This window comes from Gracilinanus agilis, chromosome 5, assembly GCF_016433145.1.
Source record: "Gracilinanus agilis isolate LMUSP501 chromosome 5, AgileGrace, whole genome shotgun sequence".
NCBI classification, from domain to species: Eukaryota; Metazoa; Chordata; class Mammalia; order Didelphimorphia; family Didelphidae; genus Gracilinanus; species Gracilinanus agilis.
This window is the reverse complement of record NC_058134.1, coordinates 289,232,970-289,255,927: the sequence shown is the minus strand read 5'-3', so window position 1 is coordinate 289,255,927 and position 22,958 is coordinate 289,232,970. Positions and strand designations below refer to the sequence as shown.

Here is a 22,958-nt window from a genome sequence, read left to right as displayed (position 1 = left end):
CACTTGGTCTCCAGCAGCTTGTTCTGCTGCTCCAGGAACCGCACCTAAAGCCCAGGGAAGAAGGAAGATGGTCAAGGTCCCCAATAGAGGGGACCCATGAGGCAATGACTCCAGCCTAGGATGTCTGAACTCACAAGGGAGCAGAGGGTACCTGGGAAAGGTATAGCAACATAGACCCTGGCCAATTCAGAGTAGCCTATTGGATATCTGATTTCTTTGATCTGAGATGGCAGTAAAAGGTTTTTTTTTAAACCCATATCTTCTGTCTTAACATTGGTTCCCAGGCAGAAGGACAATAAGGGCCAGGCAACTGAGGTAGGTGACTTGCCCAGGGTTATACAGCTCAGAAAGTGTCTTAGGCTAGATTTGAACCCAGGAACTCCTGTCTTCAGGTCTGGCTCTCTATCCACTGAGTCAGCTAGCTACTCCCTGCCACAGACAATTGAAGAACAAATGAATTTTGTGATTCAGAAGGTTGCCAGCCCAAGACAGTACCTATTTCATCATCTAAAAAGTATTTAATGAGCTATTGAACATTTGGATGTTCCAACTCAGAGGAGAGATCGGACAGAAAAACAGAGAACTCAGTCTACTCTAGTTAGTGTCACAAAACTCTTGGATGGGATCTTGTCATTTCTGACTCTGTGACCCTTTGGGGTTTTCTTGGCAAAGATACTAGAGTGGTTTGTGATTTTCTTCTCCAGCTTATTTTACAGATGAGGAAACTGAGACAAACAGGTTAAGTGACTTGCCCAAGGTCACATCACCATGGTTTGAGGTCAGATTTGAACCTAGGTCTTTCTGACCTGAAACCTGCTGCTCCATCACTATACCACCCATTCTTATGAAGCTTTCTCCTTAAATGTAAAATCATCCCTACTCAGGAGTGCTGGCAGCAGAGATATCTCCAGAGGTTTGAGAGTTCTTGTTCTCAGCATCTCCTTTCAACTCCTCCTGAGAACCTAAAGATCAATATCTTCCTTCTCCTTCAGGAATCAATGAAGCCCCCACCCCCACCCCTCACCCTGCCACTAAACCACTTCACATCTCTATCTACATTGTCCTAGAGAGAGGTTCTTGTAGTCAACCAAACCAAAGAACTACATTCTTTGACCTGATTCCCCTACCAGCTTCAACTGTAAAGCAGTTGTTTCAAAGCTCCTCTGAGAATGGAGGCTGTGTGGATTATAGGATCATAGATTAAGAGCTTTTGTTGTTGTTCAGCCACGTCTCACTCTTCATGACCCCATTTCAGGTTTTCTTGGCAAAGATAATTAGAATGGTTTGCCATTTCTTTCTCCAGCTCATTTTTCAGATGAAAAACCTGAGGCATACAGGGTGAAGTGACCTGTCCAGGGTCACACAGCTAGTAAGTATCTGAGGCTGGATTTAAACTCAGGAAGGCAAGTCCAGATGCTCTAACCAATGTGCCACCTAGCTGCCCCAAAGGGATAAGACCTAAGAGATAATATAATCTAGGTGGTATCCTTCATCTTCTTTTGTGTCACAAACTCCTTTAGTATCCTGGTTAAATTCATGAATCCTTTCTCAGAATAATGCTTTTAAATGCATAAAGTAAAATACATAGAAGCACAAAGGAAAACAAATACATTGAAGTAGTTTCATATATACATACATATATAGATGTAAATATATGTATATATCTCTATCTGTTGTCTATATACTATCTATTTTTTCTCTCTCTTTCTCTCTCTCTCATGATCTCTATTTTTTCTCTCTCTCTTTCTGTCTGCCATAGATTCCAGGTTGAGAACTCCCTGATCTAACTCATCTTTTTATTGTATAGATTAGAAAAGAGAGGCAGCAAACCAAGAGCATCTAGAACTTGAATTTTCAAGGCTGTCCCTGGTGAGATCTGCTCTATCCAAAGGTCCATCTACTTATTCTGAATACAAAAGTTGACAGATGGAATAGCCTCTCCCAAGGAAGCTAGAAAGTTTAAACTCTTTAGGAGAGGATTCTGGGAAGGTGAGGGTTCCAAGGACTGGTGATGATGGTATATCACTAGGGCTGGGAAAGAGGATGAACACTAGATTTTCCTCCCCCTCCACCCCCTCCACCCCCGGCTAAGTATTTTCTTTTGTCATTGTTTGGAAAATCACATTGTCCTGAACTGCTCTTTTATTTGGACTTTGTGGGCAAAAGGGCCATTTCCCCCTGTTTCCCCAAGTTCCAGATGGGTTCCTTCTGCCTGTGTCTCCTTAGCACTAAATTCTCATGGATTCTTCCTGTGCCTCCCTGCGTCCTAGGTGTGTGTGTTCTGTCTTTGCCATCAGAGTGGGCTCTCCCATAGGACAGGGCCAGTCCCTTTCCTCTTGCCTCTGGAGGTCAGAGATGGCTCAGCACACAGTAGCTGGACAAAGCTGAGGAATATTGGTCAGGAAGGACAGAAACTGACCTTGTCAATGAAGGCAGCAAACCTGCTGTTGAGACACTTGATCTGCTCCTTCTCCTCATGCTTCACACACTGGGCATTGGGGTCGATCTCCAGGTTGAGGGGGGTCAGGAGGCTCTCGTTGATAGACACAGTGGTGATGCAGGGCGGGCTGGGCCCGCACACCCCCCCAGAGCGGTAGCCAAAGCTCCGGCCGCAGGAGCCAGCCCTGTAGCCCCCACAGATGCTGCGGCTGCCAAAGCCGGTCAGCCCCCTGTAGCAGGACACCCCTCTGTAGGGAGCAGCGCTGACACAGCAGCGCCCAGGCCGGGGCCCACAGGCTGAGAAGCAGCTGAAAACCCGTCCCCCAAATCCTGATCCACAGGTCATGGTGCTTGGGAACTATAGGGCTATAAAGTGTTGGAGGAAAAGAAGAAAAGAACTGGGGAGACTTTGGGAGCCCAGGGGTCAATGTAAGTGGCTGCTTCAGCTGTTGGGCTCCCTATTTATTCCCCTGGCTGAGGCTTGGCTGTGCATATGGTGATGGAACAATTTGGTCCTTTATGGGCTTGGGCGGTTAGCTCCACCACTCTTGCCGGAGTATGTGGGACCCACCCAGGCACCATAGCTAGGTGCAAATAATAGTTAGCATGTTTCATCTTCAAAGTGCTTCCCTGGCAGGGCACACACCCAGTCATTACCCGGCACAGCGGGAATTCTAGGGGCAGCATAGGAGATTGGTTGGCCATGCTTCAGAGGAGGCGACGCAGATGAACTTCTGATAAGCTGGTGCAGAGTGTAGGGAAGAGACTCCCCCTCTCCAACCTTGATAGAGGTAGAGACCCCAAGGGGACCCCAAAGCAACTAGGGAGGGGGCTTCCCAGACTAAGGATGGTACGTTGAGCTAGAGGAAAGATGAGAGAACTAATCTAGAGAAAGAATAGGTTGAGTCCTGACATTTCTCTTGGCTAGTTCACAATTGAGTCTTTGCTCAAACCATTGGAAGTCTCTGGATTGGGAGGCAAATCTAAGTGCTTTCAAGGCTGTGACAGCTTCCTGCTGGCTAGGGACATCTTTGATTCTCTGAGGGCAAAGGGGGGAAGCTTGGAGCTATAGTCAAAAAGCAAAGGAGATTCTGAGAAGTATGGGGATGAGGGAAGGAGAAATGAACCTGGGGAGAAATGGACTACTTGGGGGTATATTTGGAAAAACAGATTGCCAAGATGGGAAGTTGAGAATAAGAATTTTGGGGTATCTAGGCAGCTTAGTGAATAGAGAGCCAGACCTGGAGCTGGGAAGACCTAAGTTCAGACACTTCCAAGCTGGTGACCCAAGTCATTTAACCCCTATGGCTTAGCCTGTACCTCTCTTCTGCCTTGGAACTAATTCTTAGTATCTATCCTGAAACAGAATGTAAGGGTTAAAAAATGATGTGGGTCATCTGGTGGTTCAAGGAGGGTGACATTTTCCAACATTTTATAAGTTTGGAGGTGCCAGGCTGGTATTTTAGAGTCCATTTATTTCCCCTGAGCTGTGCTTGCAATTCAGGGAGCTGCTGACAAGTGAACTGTGGTGGCGTGGATAATTGAGTCAAACATACTTCAGTCGACTCAATTCTTTCTACCAGTCCTATTAAAGTATTTTGATACTTCAAGCACCTTTGCTCTTGTGAATGTGGATACTATCCCCAAATCACAGCCCTGCCACCATCTAGAAGATGGTTTCTGTGACAAGGATCTGTTGACAATGCAAGGTGACCTCCAGGATTCATTGAAACTATTTAAATATTAAGCATAACTATTATCTAATTATTCATTTCTAATGTTTCCCTGATAAGTTGAAAGAAAAAAAATAAAAAGCAGAATTTAAAGAAATATAAATGTTAAGGTACAAATTTGAGCCATAAGCCCTGGGAATGGCAGCACTGCCCCCTCCTCCCCCCCATCATCCCACTTCTGGCTTGGCTTTCACTATCATCCCTACCCCTATCCAAACCACTGGTCCTCCATCTAGCCCTTCCCCTGAAGCTATCTTCCAGAGGAGCAATCCTTGTGGAAATGTGGCCTGGCAATTCAGTCAGTGAGTCCATCTATATGCATTTATTTAGCACTCTGTGCCAGGCTTCAAATATTGGGAATACAAAAAGAGGCAAAAGATAATCCCTGCCCTCAAGGAGCTCACAGTCTAATGGGGGTGGCATCAAGCAAACAAACATGTACAAACAAGCAATAGATGGGATGAATAGGAAATAAAGATGAGAAGGAAGGAGCTAGAGTTAAGAATGGTTGGGAAAGGCTTCCTTTAGAAGCTGAGATTTTAGTTGGTTCTTAAAAGGAACCAACAAAATCGGTAGATGGAGATGAAAATGGAGAGTATTCCAGGCACAGGAGACAATTTCCTCTCCTCTCTTGGTACTATCCTACCTCCTTCCGTGAAGTAGCTACAGCTACTAAAGAACCAGCAAACAAAGTGCTTACCCCCAAAGACCCTGGTACCATCAAAGGGATATGGTTTTATAAATGGAAATGCCATTAAAGAAGAGACATTACCATCCACTTGGAGCTGAAATCTCCTCTATGTATTACTACCTCCTACTATTAGAATGTGAACTCCTTGAGGCAGGACCATAATGCTTTGCATATAGTAAATGCTTAATAAATATTTTTAATTCATTCATTATATTCATTTCTCAGTAAATATCAACTGTTATCAAAGACTGCTAATTAAACCCTAACATTATTCTAGACTAAGAAAGCTTTACTTTAACTCTTTCCTTGAAATCTAGTCTCCTGTTTCAGAACTTCAAGACTTTCAGGGAATTTCATTATCAAGAGCCCTTTCATTTTCTCAAAGAAGACATTTGCCCCATCACTTCTCAGACTGTTTCTTTGTACTCTCTTCTTAGCTAGAGATGCTATTTATAATCTAATCAGTGGACAGAGAGCTAGGGCTGGAGTTAGAAAGAGCTGAGTTCAAATTTGGCCTCATACACTAGACTGAGGCAAGTCACTTTATACTGTGTGCCTTGGTTTCCTCATCTGTAAAGTAAACTGGAGAAGAAAATAGAAATCCACTCCAATTTTTTGGCCAAGAAAACCCCAAATGGGGTCCCAAAGGGTTGGACATGACTGAACAACGACGGTCATTGTATTTCACACACACTGATGCATATCCTTGTCCTTTCCTTAGGAAGTGACCAGATAAACACACAGCAATACATTAATATATAAAAATAAGAGTGCAAAATGGGGGTGTAAGGAGCAAATTATGGAGCTATCAAAATTGGATAGTTAATTAGGAAATACTTCTTGTGGAGATGGGCATGAATTGGAAGGGAGTAGTTAAGAAAGAGCAGTTAGAAGAAGTGGCTAGTGCCTAAGCTTGGAAACATGTCACAGAATTATATAATGTTACAGCTGGAAGGGACCTTAGGGGTCATCTAAGCCATTCTGCATCTGAATGAGAATCCCCTCTAAAAATGTTACTGATAGGTATATAGCGATGGGGAACTTGCTACCACCCAAGGTGTCCATCTTTAACTATAGGTAGCTGCAATTGATAGAGACAATGATTACAAAGATAACACAATAAAAGGGCACTGGACTGGAATGTCAGTAACTCACTAGGCAAGCCACTGCACCCCTTGCCCCATGACTCAGTTTTACCATCCATAAAATAAGAATGGACTAGATGATATCTAAGATTCTTTTATAGCTCAGAAAAATCTGTGATGCATGTTTTACTAGACTTTATGGTTCTAATATGTTTTATATTCATTATCTCATTAGATAATCACAACAATCCTGATAGGTAGGTAGAGGAGGGCTTACTGTTTCCCTCTCCCTTTTTAGGTTCAGAGAGGCAAATAAATCATATAGTTAGCCTAGGCAAATGATGGTCTAGGCCCAAATTCTCTGATTTCAAATCCAGAAGAATATTTTCTTTCTTTTTCTTTTTTTTGTGTATGTTCATTTACTGGCTAGTCCCTTTCTCCACCTTTCTCTTTTCAATTTTACAAAACCTATCTGATCTCTGAAAATATTGCTACTTGGGAAATATATATTGCTACTAATAATTACTTCAAGGCAAACATTTCTTTACTAGATTTTTTTTTCCATTTGGGCCAAAATAGTTCTTATTTATTAATCAACTATCATTGATTTCCCAACTTGGGAGCTGTCTATTGAGTTGTTGAATGGTGGGTTAAGAAGGAAATATCATATTTCCATATTCTTCTGTTAGATTTCCTTGAAACAATGAAGAGGGCATCACAGAGCATAGGACCACAGATTAAAACTTGGAGGGACTTTAGAGACTTAACCCTCTCGTTTTACAGATGAGGAAACTGAGAGCAGAGTGATGTTGGGATCTGTCTATAGCTAGTAAATGTCATAGCTGGGATTAAGATCAAAGCTTCTTGACTCTGCATTTAGCTATCCATGGTAGATTAGGTACAGAAAGAAGAACTAACTCAGAGGAAGAAAAGATGAAGATAAAGACTGGCACCCAGGGCAGATGTGCTTCCTGGCTCAGCAAACCTAAAGGAATGTTGTTTATTTTGGGGGGAAATGAAGCAGGGTTTCCTTTGAGGCTCCTCCTTTAATAGTAATGAGTCTTCCTTTGGCCAAAGTGTCAAACAATGACTGGGGGTGGGGTGGGTCCATCCCCAGCAATTACAGTGGGCCCAGCTTTTGTTGGGAAATTTATAGCTTGATTGAGTGATGGTAGTGGTGGTTGTGGTGTGTTTGTTGGAGGAAGTGGGGGAAGGCAGGGTTTCTGAGTCAGGTTTCTTTGCCTGAGGTTCCCCACCTGTGGCCTTCAATACTCATCCCATCTCCTACTGACTTAAAGGGGATTCCCCTGTCTTGTGGCCGCCTGATTGGTTGGGCATATGTTGTAGGAGAGGAAGGGGGCTCCCCAGTTGGTCCCTAAGGGGAAGCCTGTCTTGCCTGTCTAGCTCATCCATTGGCCTATGGGCTAGGGTTTGAACATGGGCTTGAGTTTCCTTCTTTAGTCCAAATACTATTTCTGACTATATAATGCTTACCAGCCTTCCCTCTTCACAATGGGGGCCTAGGCATACTCCTTGCCTTTGGTCCAATCTCTAACTGCCATGTTCAGCAATCAGACTTTGGACTTAACAGTCACATCTCAGAGTTGGGGAAAGAGCAGAGCCCTGTTAGCCCTGTGTGTCCAGTAAAGAGAGTCTTGGTCATCATTCAGATGTGGGTACATTGATGGCGCTTTCCATTTTCAGTGGTGGGAAATAACTGGTCTCCAGTGGGCACATTGGCTCCAATGGTGATGGTGGTGGTGGTGGGATGCAGGGAAATCTCTCCAAAAAGGTACTTCACTGCCTCTCTCCCTTCCTTCTCATACTTATGCAGACTCTTTCCTCTTTCAGGGTTCATGTATTTCCAATCCAGTGCAAAAATCTTATACCTCTCCTACCCTTTGACTTTCATAAGTCTATTGACTCTTCTTCATGGAGGATGCTTTCTTCAAATCCTGTTTTCCTCATATCTAAAAACATAGTCCCAGATTCTTCTCCTCCAGGAAGCCTTCTCTGACTATCCTCCCTGACTTTGAGAGAGGAGAAAGCCCTTAAATTGTATAAGACTGAAATCACTCAGCATCCCCTCAAAACTCTTGGTCAGTTCTACTCCATTTTTGCATTTGGTTATTATTTACTTTGTAAGGATTCTTATCTTTTCATTGTTCTTGGAGCATATGTGTCTTGCTTACACTATAGGACTAGAAGTTTCCCAATGACAGAAAGGCTCTTGGTTCCCCTGTATTTCTCTGTCCTTGCAGTATCCAGGAGAGGGTTCTGCATACAGTGGGATCTCAAATAATATTTTTCAAAGTGTTCTGGAAAACATGATTTATCTGGGTAGAGAGATGACTGATTTTTAGAGTTCTGAGGAGGCTTTAACTTTATTATTTTCCCTATTATATTATATATTATTATTCTCCCGTTCTCTTATGCCATGTTCTCAGCTTTCTCTTCTCTTACTCATTTTGAAGCTCATCTCTTTAAAGGATGAATAGCTTTCCACTTAGAACACAATTTCTTTACTGAGGGACAAAGAGATCTAGGACTACTTATTTGCCATCAACTGGCCTGAAGTTCTACTCTTGATTACCCATGTAAGGATTGCCTCCTTCTTTTTTGGGAGGGGGGAATCATTTGTATCATCCTTTCCTCTCTTATTCAGCTAGACCCTGCTGATATCCAGGTTGAGTTAGGATAAAGTGCTAAGGGGGCAGAAGGAATTGAGTGTGTTTGAGGTTTATTATCTATGACAGAATCTCAGAATTAGTGAGTACCTTAGGAGTCATTTAGTTCAACCAGTAAATGAACCAGATTCCTAGTGTCTACAACATTCCCTAAATATGATCATCCAGTCTCAGAAGACCTTTTGGGATGGAGAACTCATTACTTCCTGGTCTATCTGACTATTTCTGACTGTGTTCTAAAGCCAGATAAAAATTATTTGTGAATCATCCATTGTTTTGAATTATTCAGAATGTTTGGATTATTCATGCCCCAGCTTCTCTCCTGTAATGCCATTAGCTGCATTTTCCATCTACCAGAAAGAAGTCAGATGAGGCCTTCTCTAAGAGGGCAGAGTATAGCCATCCAAAAGGTTTGAGATGGTGAGAACTTGCCTCTTTCTGTATACTTTCCAACTATCTAAGTAGTGAATAATAGTCTTGGCCTTGTAGCCAAGAAGACCTTAGAAGAACTTAGGTTCAAACCTGATCTCAAATACTTAGTAGCTGTGTAACCCTGAGTAAGTCACAACTGCTACCTGCCTCAGTTTTTTAAACTATAAAATGATAATAGTTATTGGAAGGATCAATATAGATAGTATTTTCAAAGTGCACAGTACATAGTAGACACTAAATAAATATTTATTTTCATTTTCTAGACCAGGAGAGAGAGCCCATGACCTGGTTTTCTAGAAGAAAAGATGACTACCTCCAAACCTCCTCACCCCAGGAAGTGAGGGTTCATGGGTGCTTCCAGATTTTATTTACAAAGTCTAGAATTTTTTGGGAGATAAGATGCAGAAGAAAGAATGATTAGTCCTTTATAGAGATGGTATGGAGTCATTTAATTCAATAAGCATTTACTAAATTGACTAAATTCATTGAATTAAAATTAAATGTATTAAATTGCCTGGCACTGTATGAGGAAACAGATACTAAAGTCCCTTTCATCAAGGAGAACACAGTCTAGTGAGGGGAAACAACCCCTATTCAGAAAAATCAATCAAAGATAAAAATAAATATAATTTGATTGAGGGAGAGGAGGGAAACCCTAAAAGTTGGGGAATCACGAGAGGTCTTTTGCTGGAATAGCACCTGAGCTGAGCCTAAAATTGACTTCAGGATTCCAAGAAGGCTAAAGAAGATGGAAGAGCTTTCTAGACATGGGGTTCAAGCCTGTGCAAAGTCATAGAGTTACAGAGAACAGCAATTAGACCAGTCGGGCCAGCTCATACAGAGTGCAATGACCTAAAAGGATTAATATGTTGTTCTGGCAGAAACTGTGTGCCCAAAAAATCCCAGCCTTGTTGGGACCAAAGCAATAAAAATATAATTGCATTCTACTGCTGTTTTAACCTTATGTTTGACTGAAGAGAAAATGGGAACTGGAGAGCAGGGTTGGGAGGAAGGGGAAAGCAGTGTCCTGGGGGATTTGTCCAAGGTACTGGAGCCTGAGAAAGAGGGGTAGGGAGTCAGCCTTTCACCCTCTAAACTGCAGACTGTTATTGATTGGCACCTTCCCTGCTGCCTATAAACATGTTCAGATCTCCTCTATCCTTAAAATAACCTTTAGTTAAGCTTACAATTAATCATTGATTAATAAATGAATAAGTATATATACAGTCCCTATTATGTGCCAGGCATTGTTCTATTTGTGGGACATTCAGAGGCAAAGATGAAACAGTAGCTTCAAGGAACTTGGAATCTAACAGGAGAGGCAGCACATACAAAAATATTTAGGGCATACAGAAAACATACATAAAAATTACAGTGTTATTTTGGGAGAGAGAGCACTAGAAGCTATGGGGAAAGAATAGAGAATCAGGAAATTTATGTAGAAGGAGGAGATTGAACTGAATCTTGAAGGAAACAAGATGGAGGAGAGAGTACACATACAGGGATGAGATAGCTTATGTGAGGAACATCAAGAAAGAAGAAGGCCATTAAAAAAAATTACCACCCCCTTATCCCTGGTCGCTATGCCTCTCAAGGCATCACAAGATCACATTAACTTTTTCATCTATCACTGTTAATTCATATTGAGTTTCCAGTCCATTGAAACCTCTGTATCTTTTCCAGAAAAAAATTACTGTTTAGTCACATGTCTCTCATTTGGCACTCATGAAACTGACTTTTTGAACCAAATTGTAAGATTTTGCATCTCTCCCTATTGTATTTTGTCTTCCTGGTTCAAGCTCAGAGTTTATGCCTGTCAAGGTCTTTTTGGAGTCTGGCTCTGTTATTAACTGTTTTAGATATCCCTTTACCTCCCTTTCCTTTCATAACCAAACTAGGCAAAGTGCTCTGTATTCCATGCCTTCACTTTCTCACCTCGCAATCACTTTTTAACTCCTTGACATATAGTTTCTGTTCCCAAATTCAACTGAAATTTCTTTCTCCAGTGATTATCTCTTTATTGTTAAACCTAATGCCTTTTTTTTCTCATTCTTTTTTTTAAACATCTCTGCACAGTGTGTCACTTTTGTTCACCCAATCCTTCTTGATACTCTTTTCTCCTTGGGTTTTCATGACATTATGCCATCATGATTCTCTTCTTTCCTTTCTGATAAGTGCTTTACAGTCTTCCTTATAGAAGTATTATCTATGACCCACCATATAATTCTGAGCCCAGGGCTCTTTCTTGGATCCTCTCCTTTTTTCCCTCTTGATTTCATTAACTATCATGGCTTTAATTATCACTTTTATACAGATTACCCCCACAATGTACCTCTCTCTTGAACTTTAGTTTTACATCTCCAACTACCTGCTGAACCTCTTTGCTTGGATGTCACATCAGAGTCTTAAGCCCAACATGTCTAAAACAGAACTTAATTTTTCTCTAACCTCATCCCTTCCATCTAAAGTCCCCTTTTCCTTTGAAGGTAACACCATTCTTCAACTCACCTAGTCTTACAACCCAGGAGTCATCTTCAACTTCAAGTCAGTGATTAGACAGTAATTTTTCTGGAAAAGATACAGAGGAAGTCAGCTTCCATATGTAATCAGTTGCCAACTTTTGTCAATTCTTCCTTCATAATATTCTTGAATTTATCTTGTTTCTACTCACTCTAAAACTATTTTAGCTAATTCTCTCATCATCTTTAGCCTAAATTATTTCAATGACCTCCTAATTGGTCACTGTTCCCTCTCATTTACCCTTCATACAACTACCAAAGTGATTTTCTATAGTACAGTTCTGACATTATAACTCCCCTGCTCAAGAAGCTTTTCAGTGACTCTCTATTGTCTCTAGATTAAAATGCAAAATCCTTTGCTTGTCATTTAAAGTCATTTATAGTCTGTCTCTGATCTGTCTTCTTCAGGTGCTTACATATCAACCCCTCTTCATATACCTAACAGTAAAGCCAAAATGGCCTCCTTGCCATTTCCAATGCATGACATTCCATCTCCTATATATGTGACTTTGAATAGGTTGTTCCTAATCTTGAAACAATTTCCCTATTTATCTCTACCTATTGGAATCCCTATTTTCCTTTGAGTTCAGCTTAAGTGTTAAGCTCTTTCAAGAGTCCTTGCCTGATTCCCCCAGTTGTTTCTGTCCCTATATCACTTTATATTTATCTTCCCTCTCTCTATTCTCTCCTTTTTCTCCCTCTCTTTTTTCTCTTTTCTCTTTGTCTCCCTCTCCTCTGTCCCTTTTTCTCTCTCCTCCCCTCTTTCTGTCTCTGTTTTCTCTCTCCCTTTCCTTCTCCCTCTCCCTCTCCTTCCCTTCCTCCCTTCAGTATTTGCTTATCTGTGAACATGTGGTATCTTCCCAGTAGAAAATAAACTTCTTGAGGGCAGGTACCATCTTGCTTTTAAAAAAATCTATAACCCCAGAGTTCCTGGCAGTTTAGTAAATGTTTGTTGATGCTCTTAATGATCATTTCAGAATAAATAACTCTAGTGAAGGCTTTCTTGAGAAGAGACAGAGAACCTAAAAAAGGCTTTAGATACACAGGATATTTGGGGACACGCTGTATGTAGCAATAAGAGCAATTTTAGCTGCTCTTGGAAAATAAAGGGTAGCAGAAGTAGTCAGAGAAGAGGTGAAGAGAGAGGCCAGATAAGAAATTATAGGATTTTGATCTAGAGAGAAGCTTAAATGTTATCTAATCCAGGGATGTGCTGGTAAATATTTAATTACCATCTCCCCAAAAGCTTGAATCTGCATTATTAATATTTTCTCCATTCCTTTAAAAAGTTTAAACCCTTAAACCACTAAACACTTTAATATAGAAGGGCAAAGACCAGACAATCAGGGTTAAGTGACTTGCCAGGATCACACAGCTAGGAAGTGTCCGGGACCAAGTTAGAACCAAGTCTTCCTGACTACAAACCTGGTGTCCACAGTATAATCTAACTGCCTCTTACATCTTTTTCTGGACAATCAACAAGACAATAAGTCAAACATCAATTTATGGTCTATGTTAATTTCTGATCACACTGAAAATTCAACAATCAACCCTCATGAGCTATTTCCAGCTGACTATAGTACAGCATGCCCTTTTCCAATTTTCTCTTATAGAAAAGGAAGCTAAGTCTTGGAGAAGTTCTGGTGCTTTTTCCATTACACTGTATGGCAAGGAAGGTCGAACCAGATAACTTGTGTTAAACTAGAAAAAACACCGAACTATTTGCTAGTCAGAAAAACCCCTCTTTAATTAAAGAAAAGGGGTTCAGTGCTTAGTTAGGCCTCCACTCAGAGCTGCACAATTCAAACCCATGCAGAGTCCCAAGACCTCGGTTGCTCTGGTCTCAGACCCCTGGGAGAGCCAACAACTCTGAGGAACAAAAGAATTTGGGAACTTAAATACCCTTTGAGGGGACCTGGGGACTGAGGATGGGAGAGCATAGTTGATTGACTTTACAATGGTAACAGAAAATGAGGAGTCCTAGACTGGAACAAGGGAAGGATTAGCCGCCTCTACTTGTTAGTCTGAGAGTCCGGAAGTTGGACTTTTCCCTCAGGGGGAAACTCATGTGACAAGGTCAAGCTTGAGGTCTTCACCTTCAAGCTAACTAAATGGGGGGGGGTCATTAGATCTCACTAGGTTACAAGTTTGGGGTTTCTAGATTCCACGTCAGCACTTCTAAGGTCCTAAGGCTAAGTCTAAATCTGGGGCAGCTAGGATGGCATAGTAGAGAGCATGCTGGGCTGAAGTCAGATTCATCCTCCTGAGTTTAAATCTGACCTCAGACACTTCCTAGCTGTGTGACCCTGAGCAAGTCACCTTACCCTGTTCATCTCTGTTCATCTGTCAAATGATCTGGAGAAGGAAGTGGCAAATCGCTCCAGTTTGAATTTTGCCAAGAAGACCCCAAATAGGGTCACAGAGAGTCACAAAACTCTAAATCTCTGATCCTATAATCCACATTGCTTTCATTCTCAGAGAGACTTTGAAACAACAAAGAACTGATTTACAGCCTCAAAACTGAAGCTGGAGGGGGGATCAGATCAAAGAATGTGGTTCAGTGGTTTGGTTGTCTATAGGAGACTCCAAATGGGACATTTCAAAATCTTTTCTCTTGGTGACATGGGCATGGAAGGGAGATCCGGTTGTAACTCCATAACATTGGTAGACAGAGATGTGGGGTGTTTGCAGAAGGGGGGTGGTCCTTGACTCCCAGAGGAAAAGGAAGCTATTGATCTCTAGGTTCTCAGGAGACCCTGAAAGGATGATGTGAAGGACAGAACTCTCCAGTGGCTAGAGATATCTCTGTTGCTAGAATTCTTGAACAGGGACTGATTTTACATGTAGGGGGAAGCCTCATCAGAAAACTTTGGGGAGTAGCAAGTATTTGGTTTAAGGGAAAGAACGCTAGACTTGGAGCTAGAAGACTTTGGTTCAGTTACTGGTTTTTCACTTTAGTATCTGGGTAATATTGGGCAGGCCATCTTATTTCTTTGAACCTCAATTTCCCCATCTGAAAAAATAAGAGGCTTAGAGGATTTCTAGGGTCCCTTCTGGTCTGAAATCTTATGAGTGTGGGGGCAGCTAAGTGACTCAGTGGATAGAGTGCCAGACCCAGAGCCAAGAAGACCTAAATTAAAATCTGACCTCTAACACTGCCTAGCTGTGTGACCCTGGGCAAGTCACTTTATCCCTTTTGCCTAGCCCTTGCTCTTAAGTCTTAGAGTTGTTACTAAAACAGAAGCAAAGGTTTTTTTTAATCCTATGATTGTGGCTCTATGTGTGTGTGTGTGTAGAGTCATGCATGTATTCATAGGTGTATGCAGGTAATGTTGCATGTGATCTTCTATGGGAGTGGGTTCCCTCCTGTAAACCCCCCACATCATCCCTTTCTATACTGTCCTACCAAGAGGTGGGCAGGAGGTGTGCTGGCCTCTGCACCTCTATGTTGCAGTACTCAGAGAACCATGAAAAACAGTCCAGCATATTCTCCTGTTTCCCCACATGCTGTCTGATTTAGGATCCCCCCTCCAACTGTGATACCCCAACTTAGCACAGAAAACATTTCCTAGAAAGGGGAGCCCTGTCCCAAGAGCTTGGAGTTCTGGATCCAGGAAGGGAGGGAAGAAGAAACCTCAGCCACACTTACTGGCTCAGCCTCAGTTTCCTGCCCTGAGTCACTGCAATCTCTCAGTTTCCACACCTGCATAATGGGAGGGGATGGGGCGAGTTGGGCCTTTGAAGATGAAAAGCGGGCATTTTGGGGTGAAGGTTCATAAACATCTGTGCTACATCTGGCCCCCCAATTAAACAAATTAAGGGAGGAGCTGAAGCAGCAAAATGTCCCAAGCCCATAAAGGCTGTTAATTGCTCTTGACCCAGTGGCGGGGGCCAAGCCTGGCTCCCACAGGTATAAAAGGAGCTCGGGACCTCAGAGCTGACATCTTTTTGACAATCTCTCTCCTCCCCAGACAGTCGTGCCCAGAAGCAGCATCATGACTTGTGGATCTTATTGTGCAGGCTCTGTGAGAGCTTTCAGCTGTGCCTCAGCCTGTGGACCCCGGCCTGGCCGCTGCTGCATCAGCGCTGCTCCCTACCGAGGGGTGTCCTGCTACCGGGGGCTGACTGGCTTTGGCAGCCGCAGCTACTGTGGGGGCTACAGGGCTGGCTCCTGCGGCCGGAGCTTTGGCTACCGCTCTGGGGGGGTGTGCGGGCCCAGCCCCCCCTGCATCACCACTGTGTCTGTCAACGAGAGCCTCCTGACCCCCCTCAACCTGGAGATCGACCCCAACGCCCAGTGTGTGAAGCATGAGGAGAAGGAGCAGATCAAGTGTCTCAACAGCAAGTTTGCCGCCTTCATCGACAAGGTCAGTGACAGAAGAGAAGTGAGCCCTGCTCTTGGGGAATGACCCCTCCAGAGGGAAGAAGGGCACAGACAAGAAGAGGGAGCAGTCGTCTTGAAGCCAGTGTAGGGCTGGGCTCTTCCAGAGCCATGACAAAGGGGAGAACAAGGGCTGCTAGCTAGCTTCCCTTCTGTACAGCCTCAGGACATCCCAATCAGCTCCTAGAAACCCCACCTTCCTCCTCCAAGCTTCTCTCAGTGCTCTGTACCCTGCAGGATGAGCATAGGGAAATGGAGAGACCCTCAAGAGATCAGGAGCTTACCTTTCTCTGCCTGTAGAATGAGAAAGCTGAGCTTTGGACTAGAACAGATTTCTCCTGAGGACTCAGGGAAGCAGATACTTCTGTTTGGGGTCCCCAGTTTTCTGAACTACGAAATGAGAAGGTTGGACTAGGAGATCTCTAAGGCTCCTCTGGCTCAGATTTTATATTTTCCCCTTCTTTTCTTGAGTCCTGTCTATGATGGAAAAGAGAGATGTTCAGCAATTTATGAGATACTTCTGGATTAGAAAAGCATGATGTATCCCACAAAATCCAGAACTTTGGCTACCATTCTGTGTGAAAACATTTGGGGATTTGGTTTTGGATTAGTTGCCCTCTGAACTGGACAGGACACTTGTTCATATTCTTTTATTATTTGCCTTCATTGCCTTCCTTCCCCTGCTTTCTCCTTCCTTTCCCAAGACAGTTCCTCATTTCCCCCCTTTTGAGCTCCTGACTGTCCTTGCTTCCTCTGAAGCATCCTCCACTGACTATGGGAATTCCAGAGATACACCCTGACCATTCACCTCCCTCCCTGGGCTATAGGTACGGTTCCTGGAGCAGCAGAACAAGCTGCTGGAGACCAAGTGGCAATTCTACCAGAACCGGAAATGCTGCGAGAGCAACTTGGAGCCCCTGTTCCAGGGCTACATTGAGACCCTGAAGCGGGAGCTGGAGTGTGTGGAGGCTGACAGTGGGCGCCTGTCCTCTGAGCTTAACCATGTGCAGGAAGTGCTAGAGGGCTACAAGAAGAAGTGAGTGTTTGGGGAAAGAACAATGGGAAATGGGCTTACATTAAAGAACTTCCTCATGGTAAAAATGATCAGAGACAAGAACACAGGGACAAGAAGATTTTCAATAGAATGGAGATTCAGGTGCATAGGGTATGGATGCAGTGAATTCTCTGCCTCCACTTGAAGACTTGTTTCTTCTCCTCTCTTTTTCACCTTCTTTTTTCCAAGATAAACCAGTTTAAATCCTTTCTTTTTTGAGTATTTCATCCCACATTCTCTCACTCTCCTTCTTTCAGTCCCTAGGCACTGGGTGTCACTAGGATAACTAGGCTGAAGCTTTTGAGAAGCAAACTTTTCCTGTTGTCTTGACTTAGTCTCAGTTTTTGCATCAACCCTAGAGCTAGTGCAGTGGAAAAGTGGTTATCATTTTACAAGGTTTCCTGATGTCCTGTTCCTTGGAGATCTTAGCATAGAATGATGTGATAGCTCTAAGAGGACTAGGTTTTATGAGTTAGATCTTGCTCCTGATAATAGGGGGAGGAGGGACGTTAGAACTTGCTCAGTTTTAGTGCTAGAAAGGGAAGAAAAAAGCGCTTTCTGGAAGATATAGGATGTACCCTCATCTTTTCATATAGTTACTTATTGCTGCCCCATCTTGGATTAGCTTTCGATTTCCTATTGAAACTATCACCTCTTCTTTTCACACCACTACTCTAATCAGCTCTCACTCCCTTGAACAAACCCAGCTCCAGAAGAATCTGATGGATCATTTGATTGCTAGAAAGAAAGGTCTTGTATTATTGCTTTATTATCTACTCCTATATCCCAGGAAAGGCACGTATTAGCTAACCAGCCGAGAAGGAGAAGGCGGCTCAATACAGGCTAATGATTTGATGCTCTAAGACAGCAAAACGAAGACATGCAGGAAGCCTTTTAGCTTCTCCTGAAACAATTTTTCAGGAAAATTTTCTGAAGTGCTATGGATTCCCAGATCGTGGCTTATATTCAACCCTAAAGACAAAAGCATGTCTCAGGTTCAAACAGAGGATGACTTTTAAATGATCTGAAATTTTGCATTCTTAGTTGTTCCTTCATCGATATGGAGAACCAAGATCCATTTTTAGCCTAATACATGGGATTTCTCTCAGTTTATGTACCCCTCTCTGCTCAGAGAAACTCCAATCTGTCTCCCACTGATCTGGGTACCTTTCTTTTATTCTATTTCAGGTATGAGGAGGAAGTTTCCCTGAGAGCCACAGCTGAGAATGAATTTGTTGCTCTGAAGAAGGTGAGTGACATTGAGTATATGGCTTGACTTGTAAGAGGGGAAAAGGAGAGTTCCTTAAAATGTGTACCCTTAAAACTTTCTTCAGAGTATAGATGTTTGTTGTCTTCAGAAGAGAGTAAGATGATATTTCCAAAACAAGCTTGACCAAGTTTTAGGAAGCCAAGCTGTTGAACAACATAGTTAGAAGGTGGAAGGTGATATTTGATCATAAAATGGTATCCCAGTTTCAAGGAAGGGTCAGGTATGAATTGAACTCTTGGGGAGCCTTCTTGCTTCAGATTTTGTGACCTATCATCTGGAAAGTAGAGGGGGTTTTGTCAAGTCATGGAGCAAAGAAAGCATCTCTTCATCCATATCTCCTCCCCAAGAGTTTCTTCTCTGCTCCTTGGAGGTAAAACCTAAGAGGAGATATAGATCTTGTCCAATCAGATCCATAGGCAAGGATATAGCAGGAGTAGTAGGACATAACATATATATCAAGGCTTAGGAGATGGGAAAGGAATTAAGGAGAAGCTAAATGCTTAGTTGGAAAGAAAAGGAGGACCATATTGGAGGATGTTGCCCCAGATGGGGAAAGGCCTATGGGAAATCTTAGAGTGGGGAAGAACACATTTTAAAACTGGGAATGAAATATGTCCACCAAAAAGGAAACCTAGATTGTGTTTCATCTTTGCATCTTACTTCCTGTTTGATCCTCAGTTTCATCAGCTATATCCTAGGTAACCTCTAAGCTTCCATTTCAATGGGTTCAATCTTCCTTCTCTATTTCCCAATAGGATGTGGACTGTGCTTACCTCCGCAAATCTGATCTGGAGGCCAATGCAGAGGCTTTGACAGAGGAGATCAACTTCATGAGGGCCTTGTATGAAGAGGTAAGAACCTGAGTGAGATCTCCTGGAGCTAAATAGACCTTGGGTTTGAAGGAGGAGAGACCAGTCTAAGGACAGGAAGAGGTAGCTAGAGCCTGAGGAATCTGTGAGGAATAGTTTATTCCTGGTGGGCTGGGAGCTTGCCTCCTGATCTGAGACTCTTTCTAAGCAACACAGAAGCATAGTCTCTCTAGGACAGGAGACATTGGAGTGAGGAGAAAGGGTTTGAGGTCCAAGTGCCAGTTTACTCAGGAATTCAGTCCTATTCCTCATTCAGGAGGCTATCAATGAAACCTCAGACTAGAATCTCCTGATCCTCTATTGGGAATTGGTAAGAAGTATCAGAGAAGGACTAAGTCCAAGTGATTTGGACAGTGAAATATGGTAAGGAAAGTTCACCTCCAAAATGTGAGCATTGGTCTGGGTCTATTTTACAATCTTTTTTTTTTTTTGCTCTAGTTTAGAAGGTTTAGAGAAAAGGGAATCTATGTGCCCAGGTGGGTCTGGGAGAGAGGAATGGGCAAGGAATGAAGACAAGTGGTTCTCACTGGGAAACTAGATACAAGATCTTCTGGAAAATCAGAATAAAGCTGAGGAATCTATAGATCTGATTTAGAAATCAGGAAGTGGGATCAATTGAGATGGAAACTCCCTGGAAGGCCCCTTCCTCTCTGTGTGACTTTCCTGCAACTGTGTGTCTGAAATAGGAGATTCTTAAAGTTCAGGCCACAGTGGACATGTCCAAAAGTAAGATGGAGTCCTAGGAAGGAGTAATATAGAGGCTGAATTCCATTCTCAATGAGTTTTTGACTATTTCTTTCTTCTTCTCTTCCCTTGACTTTGTAGGAGATCAGAGTTCTACAGTCTCACATCTCAGACACCTCTGTTGTGGTGAAGATGGACAACAGCCGAGATCTCAACATGGACTGTGTCATTGCCGAAATCAAGTCTCAATACGATGACATTGCTAGCCGTAGCCGGGCTGAGGCTGAGTCTTGGTACCGCAGCAAGGTGAGTGGGCATATATTTCCTCCCTTCCTCTTCCACCTGAAACTTCAGAGGAGAACCTTTGGGAAGGACTTGCCCTTTTATCTAAGACACTCATTTTCAGGGCAGCTATGGGTGGAACTAAGGCAAGGGAGATGAATGTGTAATTTTCGGTTCTCTTTGATACATGCTTCCGCTCTTTTCTCTTCTCCCCCTTACAGTGTGAGGAGATGAAGGCTACAGTGATCCGCCATAGTGAGAGTCTGCGTAGGACCAAGGAGGAGATCAATGAGCTGAACCGCATGATCCAGAGGCTGACCGCCGAGGTGGAGAACTCCAAGTGCCAGGTATGGACTTAGATAACATTTGGAAAGGAAAGAATGAGATTAGACCATACTAGAAGGGATTCAGTATATATACAATGGGTAATGCCCAGTGAACTAGAAAGGAGAGAAAAGGTGCTATTCTTTTCCCCTAGAGAAACTCCTGTTTATATGGTCTAGATGGCATGTTGGTGTGTTGGAGAGAGGTGTGAAAGGGGAGGGAAGAATCGTGCACAAAAGCAGTAAAAGATTTGAGTTGGTCTTATTTGGGAAACATAATTCCAGAACACTTTGCTAACTTGTCTTCTTGGCTCCTGTCCCTTCTCCCAGAATTGCAAGCTGGAGGCTGCTGTGACACAGTCTGAACAGCAGGGTGAAGCTGCCCTCAATGATGCCCGCTGCAAGCTGGCTGGGCTGGAGGAGGCTCTGCAGAAGGCCAAGCAGGACATGGCTTGTCTACTGAAGGAGTACCAGGAGGTCATGAACTCCAAGCTAGGACTGGACATTGAGATCGCCACCTACAAACGACTGCTGGAGGGCGAGGAGCAAAGGTGGGTCCCTGGGACAGTCTTCCTTCTTCCCAATCCAGCCAGGTCTCACAAGTTGCTCTGTCCCTAAACCTTCCGAACTAGGGCAGAGGAAACAATCACTCGACTCTCCTTTAGAAACTCCCCCCATCCTGCACTGGACAGGTAATTTGCATTTAGTCCTATGAGTACTTTCTCCACCCCTTCTAAGCTTTTGAATGGGGGTCCTCAGTTGGACTCACTGGATGTGGCTGTGGGACTTCAGTTTAGGGCTTTGCCTATAGTTTCCTGAGCAAAGTAGCAGAGTTGAATTCTTGAGCCTTTTTACCCAGTCCCAATAACCTGCCCTTCCTCCCCAGATCTCTGCTCCACCACCACTACTTAGCACCCTCCTATTCCTAGAGTACCACTCTCCCCTTAATCTGGTACTCACTCTTTTCCATTCCTGACTGTGAGGCACCCTAGGCTCTTAGTTTGCCATCCCTGACACTTATTCCATCCCTATTCCACCTATCACTAAAGGCATCTCCTCCCTTATATTTAACTCTCTAGCCCTGGAATTTAGTATCTATAGCATTCCTGGTATTTTATCCTTTATCCTTGATTTCCTTGTCCTTTAAGTGCTCACATTGGTCTGACCCAAAATTTCCTGGCAAATCCAGCTCCAGCTTTCTGGCAGCTTAATTGTTTTTTTTTTTTTAAATACCTGAGAGTTCTGAAGGGAAGCTTTCATTGGCTTGTCCACAGTCACTCTGATTTGTTGAGTTCTCCAGACTGGCATCAATTATGGGAGCAAAAGTTGAAGCTAGACACTAAGAGGAATTTTTTATTGAGATCCCCAAAAATTCAGTGTCCCCTTTTGGATAGAGTTTTACAAAAAGGAAATGATAACCCTCTTATTGCTGGTGAAATACAGTTTAGTAAAAGGCAGGGGAATGGACGAGATGATCTTAGTATCTCTAGATGATGGAGTAAAATCACTAGGAGATGGACCAGAGAAGTATAGTCCAAGTACACTCCATGCCTCTTAGGTCTTTCAGCCCACTGGTCCTTAGTAGTATAGTCAGTAGTATAATTCTCCAAACTGAGCATGTCTTCTGTGAGCATTGGGACGGAAGGATGGGGAGAGACCAGCTCCTGCCTCAGCTAGCTCCCAGTCTAATACAGAAGATAAGGCTCCAAGGTTTATAAGTGGCAGTTCTGGAATTTAAACACAAGTTTTCTGAGTCTAAATTCAGTGTATATTGAATGACTGAGTTTTATTTCAGCTTAAATGAGTGAATTGAGGGGTTATATTGTTTTTTTGTTGACTGACCTCTCTTCCTTTTCCTTCCCCAATACAGGTTGTGTGAGGGTGTTGGCGCCGTGAATGTCTGTAAGTAATTTCAGCTTTCCCCCCTTTGCTCATAATGGGGTTGCTAGAGTATGTCTTGTGGTGGTTATTGCTTTCTGGATACTATGAAGTGGATCACCTGTAGCCCAGGTTTGACTCTACCTTTCTCCTGCCTCTCTTCTTCATAGGTGTCAGCAGCTCCCGAGGTGGCGTCGTCTGTGGCGATCTCTGCACCAGCACCTCTGGTGCCCGTGTTGTCAACACCGGTAGCACTGGCCCCTCTGGTGGCAGTGTGGTGGTCAGCGCACCTAATGCCTGTGCCCCCTGTGGGGTTGGCTCCGGCTATAGCACCCGTTCTTGTGCCACCTCTTGTGGAGTCAGGAGGTGTTAGGAGGTCAGGAGGAAACAGAACCGAATTTCACCCCAGGAACATCACTGGAATCTGACCACATCCCTTACTGCTCTTGAACAGCAATGCATTCTTCAGTCCCATCCCCTCTCTACGGGCTCAGACACAGTTCCAACAGCAAAGCAGGAGAAATTGCACATTTTATCCCTCTAAATGAAATGTCCCAAGGCTCTCTGTCTTCTTCTTCCATATTACCCCTTACTTAACCCAGATCTCAGCAGCTGTTGTTGGCCTGATCAA

At 43.3% G+C, this 22,958-nt stretch overlaps 2 protein-coding genes across 2 annotated transcripts in view; one reads left to right on the top strand and one right to left on the bottom strand.

Moving 5' to 3' along the window:
- The window catches only part of LOC123250338 (keratin, type II cuticular Hb1), a 228,531-nt gene extending 225,746 nt beyond the window's left edge, over positions 1-2,785 (bottom strand). Inside the window, exon 1 of the mRNA XM_044679368.1 lies at positions 2,420-2,785. Within this exon, the coding sequence (XP_044535303.1) occupies positions 2,420-2,785 (366 nt within the window). The remainder of the gene's footprint in view (positions 1-2,419) is intronic.
- Positions 2,786-15,581: 12,796 nt separating this feature from the next.
- On the top strand, positions 15,582-22,700 carry LOC123250720 (keratin, type II cuticular Hb6-like). The gene is made up of 9 exons (XM_044679939.1): positions 15,582-15,953; positions 16,795-17,003; positions 18,210-18,270; positions 19,047-19,142; positions 19,986-20,150; positions 20,348-20,473; positions 20,780-21,000; positions 22,320-22,351; positions 22,498-22,700. The coding sequence occupies exons 1-9, from the start codon at positions 15,582-15,584 to the stop codon at positions 22,698-22,700; spliced, it is 1,485 nt and encodes a 494-aa protein (XP_044535874.1).
- The last annotated feature ends 258 nt before the right edge of the window (positions 22,701-22,958 follow it).